The sequence below is a fragment of the Caenorhabditis remanei genome, chromosome V (assembly GCF_010183535.1).
Source record: "Caenorhabditis remanei strain PX506 chromosome V, whole genome shotgun sequence".
NCBI classification, from domain to species: domain Eukaryota; kingdom Metazoa; phylum Nematoda; class Chromadorea; order Rhabditida; family Rhabditidae; genus Caenorhabditis; species Caenorhabditis remanei.
The window spans coordinates 10997708-11009790 of NC_071332.1; the positions used below are offsets into that span (position 1 = coordinate 10997708).

Sequence of the window (12083 nt, forward strand, 5' to 3'; positions counted from 1 at the left end):
TCGTTAATGAATTCAGTAACCGATTAATATGATTTAAGTTTCTCGTTCATAGACAAATAGTGTTCCTTGTGCTTCTTCCACATATCTGCACCACAAATTCCAGTGATCAATCCTTCCAAACAGTTATCTTTTCCCATATAGTCCGAGTCATCGACTTTCTGTGGAAATGGATTCCATTCTCGATAACAAGTTGTATTCATTGCATTCAATTTGTCAGCACAGCCGCTGAAATCCACTCTATGACGGAACTGTATGACTTCACAATGAACGAGTATTTTATTAATACGGCCAATCGTTTTCTCGTCTGCTTGACATTTCATGGGTTCAGCACATTTTTGATAATCGACACAGAAGTTGCTGATTGCTCCAAGATTTTCTTTTTTATCCATATCTAGGGTCAGAGACCAATATCTTATTTTATTGATTATCTGAAACATTTTCAGTCTCTTTTCATGAGATTCGCTTTTTAACTTACGTCAATACATCTGAATCTTTCATCGGACACAATACAATTTTTATAATCGGCTCCGAATGTATTAGCTAATAGAAGCCAGATAAATATAATTACAGAGAACATTTCAAAATGTTCTGATCAAAAAATATTTGAGAGAATGAGGAAAGATATTTTGAAAAATGTTGTTTCGAAAAACTGTTAACAAATCAAATGAAGACGTTCGATCAAAGTTAAAAAAAACCTGTCTTTTTTATCCTGTGCCCGAAACCAAGGGTAAATAAGAAATTATTTATGAACTTAATTGATTTATGGGTTAATTGATATAAAAATAGGTAATATTCAGAGCTCCCAACTCAATCGAAGCTGCACGGCCCGTTTAATTTGTTGAGGTCCAAGTAATACTGAAAAGATTATATAATTTCCTTCAAGGTGTTTGATTTTCTTATCACCTTTCTCATTTTGACCCACATCGCTGGTCCACAGTTCTCGGTGATTTCCTTCTGCATGCAATCATTTTTTCCAAAATAATTTTTACAAGCCTCTGCTTGAATTTCAGCCATTTTTTTTGGGTCAGACACAGGATCAGGAAATGGTTTCCATTCTTTCACACAAATAGATTTCTTTGGATCCATTTTTGAATCGCAATCAGCAAATTCAGAAGATTCTCGAAAAATTATAATGTGACAAAATGAAACCATTTGTTCAATTAATGCTATTGCTTTCTCGTAAGCTGCACATTTCATTGTTTCCGAACATTTTGAAAATTCCTTACACAGGTTGTTAATTTCATTCTTTGGGTTTTGCTCCAAACCAGATATTGCTTTGTCTCTGATGTCGTTGAACGCCTGAAACAAAAAATTGGCGGGATGATGGAATGATAACTTACATTTACACATTTGAAAGCAGTTGGTTGATCTGCGAGCGAGCATTTTGAAATTTGTATCATCTCATTTGCTTCAACATTAATCAGAAACACCACAAAAATCGAAAATTGGCCAAGATTTGTCATTTTAAAATAACAGACAGTTGTGTGTTCTCCTTATACAGAAAGAGAAACTTCGAAGACCAAAGAATCGTTTTTTTGAGAAAGTTTGTCAACAAGAATGATTGATCACATTGATAAACCTTCAGATGCCGTTTGAACTTTTTCGGCAAGTCAATCTCGCAGAATTTTAGAAAAAATATTATATAAAAGAATATTATATAAAATACGATGTGATAAAATTTCAAGAAGTTTATTTGAAGAAACAGAAAAGTTTAAAAAAAATCAAGGAATGTCACATTTTCCCATCATCTTGGCCAGATCCGTGTAGTGCTGAATATACATAGGACTATTATCTAATTCTACTCTCAATTAACTATTACTTACTTTTTTGAACTTTTCCCACATTTCCAATCCACAGTATTCTTTAATCTCTTTTTCCAAACAGTTTCCTGCACCAAAGAAATTTCTACATGCTTTCTCTTGTAGCTCTGCCATTTTCACCAAGTCATCAACCTTAGCAGGAAATGGATTCCAGTCTTTCAAACAAGCTGACTTCTTCGCTCTCAACTTCGCATCGCATTCATCGAGATCAAAACTATCACTGAATTCATTTATCTCACAGAACGTCAGCATTTTGTCGATCAACTCATCAACATCTGTATCATTAGCACATCTCAGTAGAGGGGAACACTTGGTGAAGTCAATGCAGAGTTTGTTTATTTTTCCCGTTTCATCTGTTTGATTAGCTAAAGCTTTTACAGTTGATTGAATTTCTTTGAGAGTCTGAAAATCTTCAATTAAATATGACAGATAGATGAATCTCTCACATTATAACACACGATAGCTTTTGGTCTATCAAAATTCTGACAGACATTTTCGTCGGCTCCAAACACAAAGCTTATCAAGAATACGAACAGAAAAAACATGATGAGAATACCTAATATACGTTGATAAATTGATAAGAAATGAATTCAGATGTTTTCTTTTATATTTGATTAACAAAGTTCGGCGGTCAAGACACATTAATCAATTGTCTCCTAGGCAAGGTGTATATCAAAATAGTCAACAAGAGTTGATTTTCTGACTATTGTTGTGATGATTTCTGATTTAAATTTGATCTGTAGTCGATGTATCATCATCTGAATGATTAGGCCCGTTCGAAAGCTTGTAGTTTTATTATACGTGCATTTCGCAGCGAAGCAAACACGAGTTAATTGAAAAAGACAACAACAGATAATTAATCTTCCATGGCTTTGGTGCTTCCGTATTCATTAAAATCGCACGCTTCATTTACCTTGTTCAAAGCCAGGTAATGCTGAAACATTATCATTTGTACTCGTTTTCTCATTTTTCAGAAGTTACCTTCTTGAAATCATGCCACATGAGGACTCCACAATACTCCGTAATTTCCTTTTCTAAGCACATATCTTTTCCAAAGAAATTCTGACAAGCTTCTTTTTGCATCTCTTCTGTCTTCTTTGTATCTGGAACCGGGTCCGGAAATGGGTCCCATTCTTGTACACACGTGGAATTCTTTTCAGTTAACTTTTCATCACAGTCGTCAAATTCTTTAGATTGATGGAAGATTACTGCATCACAATAAGCGGTCATTTTGTCGATCACTTTCACGACTCCATCTTCAACTCCACACTTTAATGGTTCGGAACACTTTTGGAATTCAGCACAGGGTTTGTTGATTTTGGAACTGCTTTCTTTATCGTAAATATCAATTGAATAGGCGAGTTCTCGAATTTCATTGAGATGCTGGAATTGTTCAAAGGAAAAAAAAACTCACAAAAGAAGTTAAAAGAAAACTGACCTGAATACACCTGTAAGCTTTGGGCCCACTCAGCGAACTACATTTATTCGGATTCGCTGCGAAAACAAAGATAATGAGAGAAAGAACAAAAATATACATTGAAGTAAAACAAGGTTTTCAGAAAGAATTAAATGAAGAAATGGTTGTTAGAGGTTGTTTTATAGTCAATAAAAATGATCGAAGTACAGTAAGAAGACGTCAAGAAAACAATAATAATTGTCAACAAATATGATTGATGAGATTGTTATTTTCTGGAAGAATAGATAAATATCCTAACTTTTTTGTTTTAAAGTGATGAGTTCTGAATTACAGAGTTTCTATATTTTTTCGTTTTCATACCATTTATGCCCTGTTACGGATCAAGTGTGAATGATGTCTCATTTCGCCCCGGTCTTAGTGCAACATAATCTATTCCTGTTTCTGAAACTGTGTTCAGTGAATTTTTCTAGTATTCCAGAACAAAAATTTGAAGAAGTATGAGCCAATGTGAAGGGATTCGTTTAGAAGGAGCAAACACATGCGCCAATCCCATAAAAAATTTGACAAAGTACTGACACTTATGAACAGTTGTTCTCTTGTTCAAGATCATACTTCGATTTGTTTGAAAGCACGCCTCGAGTTGTTAGGTTTCTCATTTCTGAAGACAATCGAATCACTTATTTTCTTTGCTTTTCGCGTTCTTCGAATTTTTTCGAAATGTCTTCTTTTTTTTTCAAAATACTGCTTCTTTTCAGAACATGTCGAGTTTTCTCAAACTTGTCGTTGTTGGAACTATTCTGCTGGGACTCGCCCATGGAGCGAGTGTTGCAACTGCTGAATCAAAGGAGTCAAATTGTACTGTTGCTGATGGGTTTCAAGCGTTGTCTTGTCTTATGGTCAGTTATTTAATAGGAAATCAAAATTGTTGAAAATATTGGAGTTTATACTGGAGAACGGGACACTTATGTAATAATCACTGACTTCTCTGCCATTCACTATAACACTTATGTTTCAGCGATTGAGTGACTTCTCTGACAAAATCGACGAACTCGACATGAATGACAAAAATGAGGTCAAAGAGTTCAAGAGATCCTGTGACTCGCTTCATAACTGCTTTGCAACTCTCACTTGTAAGAAACCAGATGTTGAAACCCAAAATGCTGTCAATTCCATAAGAAACTACTGCGATGCTGTTGTTTATGTTTCCTCCGACTTCGCTGAATGCAGTGATAAGCTTGAAAACATGAATTCGAAATGCTTCGAAGATTGGGAACCATTCCCGGAAAGTATTGATGAGGAGAGAGATGAAAAGAAGAAAGAAGAGATGAAGAAAGAAGCGTGTAAGAATTATTTTGGAAAAGACAACTGTTTGAAGAAGGAGATCACCGAAACATGCAGTGAACAAGAGTGGATGGGATTCCGTGATGTGAGGAAGATTTATGTGAACTGAACTGATCGAATACTTATATTTCAGCACTTCATCTCCATCAGCAGCTTGGTCAATAATTGCGACTTCGGTCACTTGGTGAACTGATTCTGAGAGTTGGAATTATGGAATTAAATTCGGAATTAAAAATTCATAGAACACAATCGTCAATATTTTACATAACAGTTTTTACAATCCGAGTAGAAATAATTATCAAATAAATTTCATGACTCAAACTGTTTTCTTCTTTGTGATGTCGCAAATCGCAAGGGCTTCAGCTATAATTCGTAGTTCCTGGAAACAGATCGTTTTTTTAATCAAATAGACAATTAATTATTTGTTTACCTTTTGATATCTTTGTGCTTGTGTCTTTCCACATTTCTCTATCGTCTCCTTTATCATACAGTCGTCTTCTCCGAAAAACGTGTCACAGCTTTCTTTTTCTTTTTTTGCCATCTTCAGTATAATATCGTTTCCTTTGAACGGATTGTAGTTTTGATAGCAAGTTGTATTCGAAATCTTCAGTTTTCTTTCACAATCATGGAATTCTTCCAGAATATGCAGGTTGTCTATGCACTTCGTTTCGTGATTTCTCAAATCTTCTTCATATTTTGTGTTGTTTTGACATTTGTATGATTGATCACATGTCATGAAATGTTCACAACACTCCAGATAGGCTTTTAGTGATTCGAAATCTTTCGGGTGAGCTTTGGCTATTTCGATCATGTCGAGGAGAGTCTGAAAAAAAAACTGTTATATAAACACACAAAATAAACGAATTATTCACCGATGTACAATTCAGCATTGTCAGGACGGCATGTTCGGATGTACAATCTGGATGGCGTTCACCAACAACAGAGACGACTATCAAAGCTGCTATGATCAAATTCTTCAGCATATCTAAAATGCCGACGTGATTTTTGGGCAGAGAGTAACGCTACGAAAAATGTTTTTTAATCAGTATTTTTTTAGGTTGTTTATCTGTTTTCTCGAGAAAACGATATCATCAGATGGAAATAAGGGAGAAAAGAAAAGAAACAAGTTTATTTTAAAATGATGATAAAATGTTACTTATGGTCGAAGGTTATCAATTGAAAACACCGATATGAATTTAACAATAACTAGTATACAGCGATTATGAAACATCCTCCGCGTCGATATTCACACCTTAGCTTTGCATATTCTAAACGACTTTGCGAGATCCACTTGCATCTGAAAGAACTGATTAGAATGTTAACATAGGGAAGGGATATGGTCACCTCTCTGAATTTATCGTATTCATCTTTTCCACATAGTTCAGTTATTTCTGTTTTCAAACAATCTTTATCTCCAAACAAATCGTCGCAACTCTCATTCCTGTCATTGACCAAGATGGATGGAAAATCTTCTGGATTGATACCTGGGAATGGATTGTAATCTTGCGCGCACGTAGAGTTGCGATTTTCTAGCTTCTGAGTACAGCTAGAGAAATCTTTGTATAAAAACTTGACAGTTTTGCAGTGACCTAGAGTAACACTTACAAATCTACATTTGGAAATTTTCAGGCCAAATATATCGTAGACACACGAGGATGTCGGTTTTCCATCAGTAGTCAAAGTAAAAAACAGGAATGGAACGAGAATACTCAACCAAGACATTTGTTAGAATGAAATAGAATTCGAACATTTCTCCATTCTTATCAACTTTCATCAAACCTGAGAACTTTTTGGGTGCTGATAGGACACACCAAAAATGTGATACCTTTGAACAGATACTCATCTTGTTTCAGAAGTTGGTTAAATTGATAACAAGTTAAGGTTGAAAACTGATACTAGACATACGTTTGTTTGTTCCAAAGTCATTAAATTTACTCAAGATTTCAGGCGATGTAGGTTAAACCATTGACCTCTCAAAGCAACTGATTCAAAACTTCCGGATGCTGAGATGTGGGACCGCTTTTTTATTGTTATTTTGTTGGCCTCAGAAGCAACGTAATTAAAAACAGATGTTTCTACACTTTTCTAAGAGCTTCTCATCGAATATTTTTCATTTATTGGCAAAATAAATGACAAAAAGATTCTTCCATTTTTTATTTATCCTGTATGCTATTTTGGGAGTTAGTGTGATAGCTGAGAAAGCTGATGAGAAATGCGCTGCAGCTGATGAAGTGGATGTTAGTTCTTGTAAACTGGTGAGTTTGATTTGGATCTAATAGCATCCCTTTGAGTTAGTTGTCTCCTAGGATCTTATTTAACCTAGAAAATTTGAATTATATATTTTCAGCTCGCCCAAAGATACGTTGAAAATGTGAAACAACTTTCCGAGAGTGACCTCAAAGACAAAAGTAAGATGAAAGATTTTCAAAACACATGTCGCCCTATCAATCAGTGTCTATCTTCTCTTTCTCATTGCGACATTTTTGGAAACGGTCAAGCGGAACTTTTTATGAATACTGTGAAGACTTTCTGCGATCTGATAAATTATTAACACAACTCTCCATGTTCCGAAAAACTTGAATTTCATGATTCGAAATGTTTCAAAGATTGGAATCCGTTTCTCCAAAAAAACGAAACGAACGATGAGAATAAGAAAAAAGAAGTATGCAGAAACTACTTTGGCAGCAATGGATGTATGAGAAAAGAAATGATTCAAATGTGTGGAAGAGAAGAATGGATTAAATTTCGAGCTGTGAGTTTTTTGAATTTGTTTTAAAGTTCATTTATTTTATTCTTGTAGATCTTGATCAATCTCAACAACTTGGTTTTCAAACAATGCGATCTGAAAATAATTGTGTGGAAGTAGCTAATAAAAATGCTATGTGTAACTTCATACAAATGAATTTTTTTATCTGACTCATTTTATCAGGGTTGTCTGAATTTTCGGATTTATGGTGCTTCCAAAAATGGCAAAGACTTCAAAGTTATCATGTGTTTTCTTTGGTAAATTGGTTTTTGTTTTTACTAGCGTATTTCATGATCTTGGCTATTCGCTCTGCGAAGTAAGACCCCGGAAACCACTACAATATCGACTAAAGATTCATTAGTGTAACTGTTGTCTTCAAACTTCGATATATAATAAACTTTTTTTAAAGTCACTCCAGTACGATGTTCCAATGATTTTTGGTACTCTCTTTTTCTGTGGAAGCATAAACATGTTGTGCTTATCTCCTGCCATCTATCCGTCAATCGAAACAACTTGACCCGAGGTTTTCACTGGAACAGTTGGCTCTCATCATAAAACGGGACGAGATTTTTGGTTTGGAGTCCAATCTCATATCCACTTTTCAGACTTCAATCGAGAAAATGACAAATTTATTCACTCTAACATTGGTAATTGGAATTTTTTTACTAGGAATTGGCTACGGAGCCAATGTTCCAGTTACGACTGAACCATCTGATATTGTAACCGCTGGAACATCTAAAAACTGTACGCCATTGACAGGATTCAGAATTATTTCCTGTTTCTTTGTGAGTTTTTGTCATTTTTTGATGAACAAAACTGATATTTTGGGAACATTTCCAGCGTCTTGGAGATTACATGAGAAAACTCTATTTCCTTGATTTGAAGAAGAAATCCAGTCTGAAAGAATTCCACAAATCTTGTAACTCTCTACATGAGTGTATCAGCTCAATGACCTGTGGAAAAAAAGATAAAGAAGATATGGACATGGCTAATAAAATCGGCTCTTATTGTTCTGGTCTTCATTACGTTTTCAATAATTTTGAGCCATGTGTCAGTAAATTTGAACTTGAAAAGTCTGAATCAAAATGCTTTTCCACTTGGAGCCCATTCCTTGCAAAAACCAACAACGGAACCGAAACAACTGAAGAGAATATTTGTAGCAACTTTTTTGGTGATGATAACTGCATGAAGGACGAGGTGACGAAGGTTTGCAGCGAGAATGAATGGAAGAGACTGAGAAATGTAAGCGTTCAAAATATAAAAGACTTAAAGTATAACTTTTTTCAGCATTTCATAAAAATAACTCCGGAAGTCAAGGATTGCGGATTCGAAGACCTTTAATTCACAGTTTGATTTAAAATCTCAAGAACCTTACTAATCTTTTTTGCTTATGTTTCCCAAAAAACTCGATGTTGGATTATCTGTAGTTTCTAGAAAAAAGGTATATGTTTTATTCGTGAATAAAATGCTTTGATTTTTTATCAAGTTGTAGAAAGTTTAGAACACATTGCATTGCTCTAGACAATATCTTAAGACTCATCTCATAAACAATTTGCCAGAGTGTCCAAAGGGACTTTGCTCATTTTAAAACACAGATGACCATTGCTCACACTAAAAGTTCCATATATTCTCTGGTTTTTCTAAAAACTCATTCGATTTTCTTAGATAATGAACATTTTTTTGCACTTTGTCCTTGTTGGATGGATGCTTATCAGTTCAGTCAACGGAGCAAGTGTGGCTTCTGCATTACCTGGAATAAACTGTTCTGTTGCTGACGGTTATTCCGCATTGACATGTACCCTGGTGAGTTTTGATCATTTTTTTCGCTTAAGAATCAAAATTTAATTACGGAGAGATTTACTATGAAAGAAATCCAACTCTTAAAGAAGTATATTTCAGCGTTTACAAGACTTCGGATCAAAAATCAGAGAGCTTGTCGACAACGATGGGGAATCAGATGAGTTTATAAAGTCGTGTGATGCCATCGATACCTGTCTCAATTCTCTTCGAAATTGCAAAGAATATTCTGAAAATTTGACAATTCGAGCTGGTGATATGGTAAAGGCTTACTGCGATGTGGTCAACTATCTTTCACATGATTTCTCTTCGTGTGGGAGCAAATTGGAAGCCAACAAGTCTGAATGTTATGAGAAGTGGGAGCCATTTCTTGATGGAAGCGAATTAAAAGACAAGAAAAAGATGGAAGAGTCTTGTGAGAATTTCTTCGGGAAGGATGAGTGTTTGAAGAATGAGATTATTGAAAACTGCAGTCAGGACGAGTGGGAACAGCTTCGAGATGTGAGTTTGAATCAAGATCTGAAATTCAGTCAAAGTTTGGATAATTTTCAGCACTTCATCCAGCTGGACGAGAATTTAATGAAACAGTGCAACTTAAAGAAAATGCTGGAATTTAAATCATCCGAATATAATGTTTAATTGGATTCATCCAAATAAAGTTTTCAACGCCACTATTTTAAAAGAAAGAAAGCAAAACACATTTAGATTGAAACATCATGAAACATTCCTCTGAAACTGTTGGAAATGATTTTTGATCGAGTTTTCATTGAAAACAATATTTTAGTTTTGTTGCCCTCAAGTTTGTCCATCAATCTTTGTCATTTTTTGACACAAGATTATCACTCATCACCAAGAAGTGAGCTTATTCCCTAAGTTTGATAAAGCCGTTGTCTTCACACAACAGGTTTTCAATGTTTCAAAATCCGTTGAAAATTCAAATTGTTGTTTTATTAATTGGAGTAACCATAACGATTCCTGCCCCATGTTCTCGTATATTTTCGTATTTTGCTGTATCGTGTGATAGAGTAAGTTTTCATACCTTCCTTTCCGTAAAACAACTACTTTTTTAGCACCAACAAAGTTTCTCATCCAAATTCGGAACTCACAGCTTCAATAATGAATATGAAATGAAAGAATTCAAGACTTCCTGTGATTATGTGGATACGTGTTACAATACTTTTGGACCATGCAAACATTTATCTTCAATTCCTGAAAAAACATGGAACATGAAACTATTGTGATTATGTCAATTTTATCGTGAACGATTTCACTTGGTGCTCAGAGAAATTGGAAGAAAGTAAATGGGATTGTTATGAAAATGAACCGCTTTTTGATAATTCAAGCAAAGAAGAAACGTGCAGGTTTTTGTTAGGAAAAGATGAATGCTTGAAACAGAAAATCACTCATGCTTGTTGTGGTTGGAAACAGTGGGAAGCATTCCGTGTGGTAAGTTCACGGTTCTCGTCTCGCCTTTTTCAATCTAATAGTTTTCAGCACCACAACGCTTTGAACCAGGATATTCAGAGACAATGCGAATCCATCGGAGTAGAAATATAAACAAAATTTTCTTTTTTATGAATTATTATGTTATTGACGATTTTAATAAATGTACTTATTTTTGTGAGGGATGGTGAGATGGACCGACGACAAAATATTATTTTCAACATAACCGGGTGTTTCAAAGATTTTTGAAGTAAAAAAAGAGTGGATCCCTTATTCGATTGAGTTTTATCATTGAAGTTACGAAAAATTACCGGAAAACTGACATTGAGTTGCAGTACTAATTATTAATATTTGGTCTTAGATGCTGAAACTAAACTGCTTGCAGTCAAAATTACAAAAAATTAAGCTCCCTAATAGCTGACTCCACGGTGACATGTTATTTTATTTTGAAAAATAGATATGGTTATATTTTCATTGTAGAACAATTCAGTAGTTTATGGGCATTTCATAAACAACAGTGTTTCATTTTGGCAGCAGTCCTCAGATTTCTCTTTTACTTTTTTTCTCAATAAGATTCCCATACATTACCGTAACTCATTTCGCAATTGAAACAATTAGAACTTGTAAATAACACGACATCCACTTACCTTTTTTGCTTTCAACAATAACATTTTCCTCATAACTTTTTATGTGACCTTTTTGTGTTCTCTTCTCACGCTGCACCTGCCTTGCTTACACAATGTCTTTTTGATCGCAGCTATTTGAAAAGATCATTTATTGTGAATATGAGGGTTTTTCAGCTTTTTTCTAGAATTCCTAAACTTGACATGCTCTCTTCAAACGATTTTACTCTTCCAACTCAAGTTCTTGTTTCAGAAAATGTTTGGCTTTCTCAAGACTGCGTTTTTTTGGATAGTTTTGGTAACTGTCTTTTTCAATATGGCCATGTTCACAATCATGCCGCTGATAGTGGTTCATTTTGAAAAAATGACAATAAACGGAGATCTGTGTAAAAATCTTCAATTATCTTGTTCACTGGTCAGTTTATTCTCCACTGCTCAGATTTCTTGAATCTGTTATAAACTTCAGAATCTCAAAAACAAGGGTGTTGTAACCGATGCTGAACACAGAAGAAACGTGAATGGTGTCATGAGAAACTGTCGGAAATGTTTGTCTGCTCTGGAGCATTTAGACTCTCACGGTGTGGAATTCTCGTTCAATACCCATTCTTTGGGAACGTGTTGCAATTCGGCGAGCTACTCGATGTCCCAATCAAAATTTATCGAGACATGCAAAATCTTGACAACAGAAAATAATTATGATGTAAGGTTGGGAGATATGATCTAGGAAAGTAAAGATTTTCCAGGAATGGGCAGACCCAAAGAAAATAAAATGCGACTACTATCGACTTGTTTGAAAAACTGAAGCGATTGCAAATTCGATCATTGAATTATTTTCTTTAAATTTTTTTCAATGTTTGAGTTGAGAGAAAGTAGATTTTCTGAACAAGTGCGAATTA

The 12083-nt window shown here is 34.8% G+C and overlaps 10 protein-coding genes across 10 annotated transcripts; 4 read left to right on the forward strand and 6 right to left on the reverse strand.

Moving 5' to 3' along the window:
- Window positions 1–23: 23 nt before the first annotated feature.
- GCK72_018936 (uncharacterized protein) lies at window positions 24–389 on the reverse strand (the record flags this gene model as incomplete). Its single annotated transcript, XM_003110232.2, has 1 exon — window positions 24–389. The coding sequence occupies one exon, from the start codon at window positions 387–389 to the stop codon at window positions 24–26; it is 366 nt and encodes a 121-aa protein (XP_003110280.2).
- A 418-nt stretch (window positions 390–807) lies between these two features.
- On the reverse strand, window positions 808–1086 carry GCK72_018937 (uncharacterized protein; the record flags this gene model as incomplete). The annotated part of the gene is made up of 2 exons (XM_053732810.1): window positions 808–855; window positions 904–1086. 2 exons carry the CDS (start codon window positions 1084–1086, stop codon window positions 808–810), a joined length of 231 nt encoding a protein of 76 aa, XP_053581723.1.
- A 635-nt stretch (window positions 1087–1721) lies between these two features.
- On the reverse strand, window positions 1722–2365 carry GCK72_018938 (uncharacterized protein; the record flags this gene model as incomplete). The annotated part of the gene is made up of 3 exons (XM_003110319.2): window positions 1722–1769; window positions 1824–2222; window positions 2267–2365. 3 exons carry the CDS (start codon window positions 2363–2365, stop codon window positions 1722–1724), a joined length of 546 nt encoding a protein of 181 aa, XP_003110367.2.
- Window positions 2366–2676: 311 nt separating this feature from the next.
- GCK72_018939 (uncharacterized protein) lies at window positions 2677–3357 on the reverse strand (the record flags this gene model as incomplete). The annotated part of the gene is made up of 3 exons (XM_003110453.2): window positions 2677–2754; window positions 2802–3203; window positions 3259–3357. 3 exons carry the CDS (start codon window positions 3355–3357, stop codon window positions 2677–2679), a joined length of 579 nt encoding a protein of 192 aa, XP_003110501.2.
- Window positions 3358–3995: 638 nt separating this feature from the next.
- GCK72_018940 (uncharacterized protein) lies at window positions 3996–4771 on the forward strand (the record flags this gene model as incomplete). The annotated part of the gene is made up of 3 exons (XM_003110484.2): window positions 3996–4133; window positions 4253–4663; window positions 4712–4771. 3 exons carry the CDS (start codon window positions 3996–3998, stop codon window positions 4769–4771), a joined length of 609 nt encoding a protein of 202 aa, XP_003110532.2.
- A 123-nt stretch (window positions 4772–4894) lies between these two features.
- On the reverse strand, window positions 4895–5561 carry GCK72_018941 (uncharacterized protein; the record flags this gene model as incomplete). Its single annotated transcript, XM_053732811.1, has 3 exons — window positions 4895–4957; window positions 5009–5401; window positions 5451–5561. The coding sequence occupies 3 exons, from the start codon at window positions 5559–5561 to the stop codon at window positions 4895–4897; spliced, it is 567 nt and encodes a 188-aa protein (XP_053581724.1).
- A 263-nt stretch (window positions 5562–5824) lies between these two features.
- On the reverse strand, window positions 5825–6300 carry GCK72_018942 (uncharacterized protein; the record flags this gene model as incomplete). Its single annotated transcript, XM_003110249.1, has 2 exons — window positions 5825–5875; window positions 5923–6300. The coding sequence occupies 2 exons, from the start codon at window positions 6298–6300 to the stop codon at window positions 5825–5827; spliced, it is 429 nt and encodes a 142-aa protein (XP_003110297.1).
- Window positions 6301–6707: 407 nt separating this feature from the next.
- On the forward strand, window positions 6708–8665 carry GCK72_018943 (uncharacterized protein; the record flags this gene model as incomplete). The annotated part of the gene is made up of 5 exons (XM_053732812.1): window positions 6708–6833; window positions 6926–6986; window positions 7994–8109; window positions 8165–8566; window positions 8612–8665. 5 exons carry the CDS (start codon window positions 6708–6710, stop codon window positions 8663–8665), a joined length of 759 nt encoding a protein of 252 aa, XP_053581725.1.
- Window positions 8666–8992: 327 nt separating this feature from the next.
- On the forward strand, window positions 8993–9760 carry GCK72_018944 (uncharacterized protein; the record flags this gene model as incomplete). Its single annotated transcript, XM_053732813.1, has 3 exons — window positions 8993–9127; window positions 9224–9622; window positions 9674–9760. 3 exons carry the CDS (start codon window positions 8993–8995, stop codon window positions 9758–9760), a joined length of 621 nt encoding a protein of 206 aa, XP_053581726.1.
- Window positions 9761–11503: 1743 nt separating this feature from the next.
- Window positions 11504–11981, forward strand: GCK72_018945 (uncharacterized protein; the record flags this gene model as incomplete). The annotated part of the gene is made up of 3 exons (XM_053732814.1): window positions 11504–11602; window positions 11654–11887; window positions 11931–11981. 3 exons carry the CDS (start codon window positions 11504–11506, stop codon window positions 11979–11981), a joined length of 384 nt encoding a protein of 127 aa, XP_053581727.1.
- Between the last annotated feature and the right edge of the window lie 102 nt (window positions 11982–12083).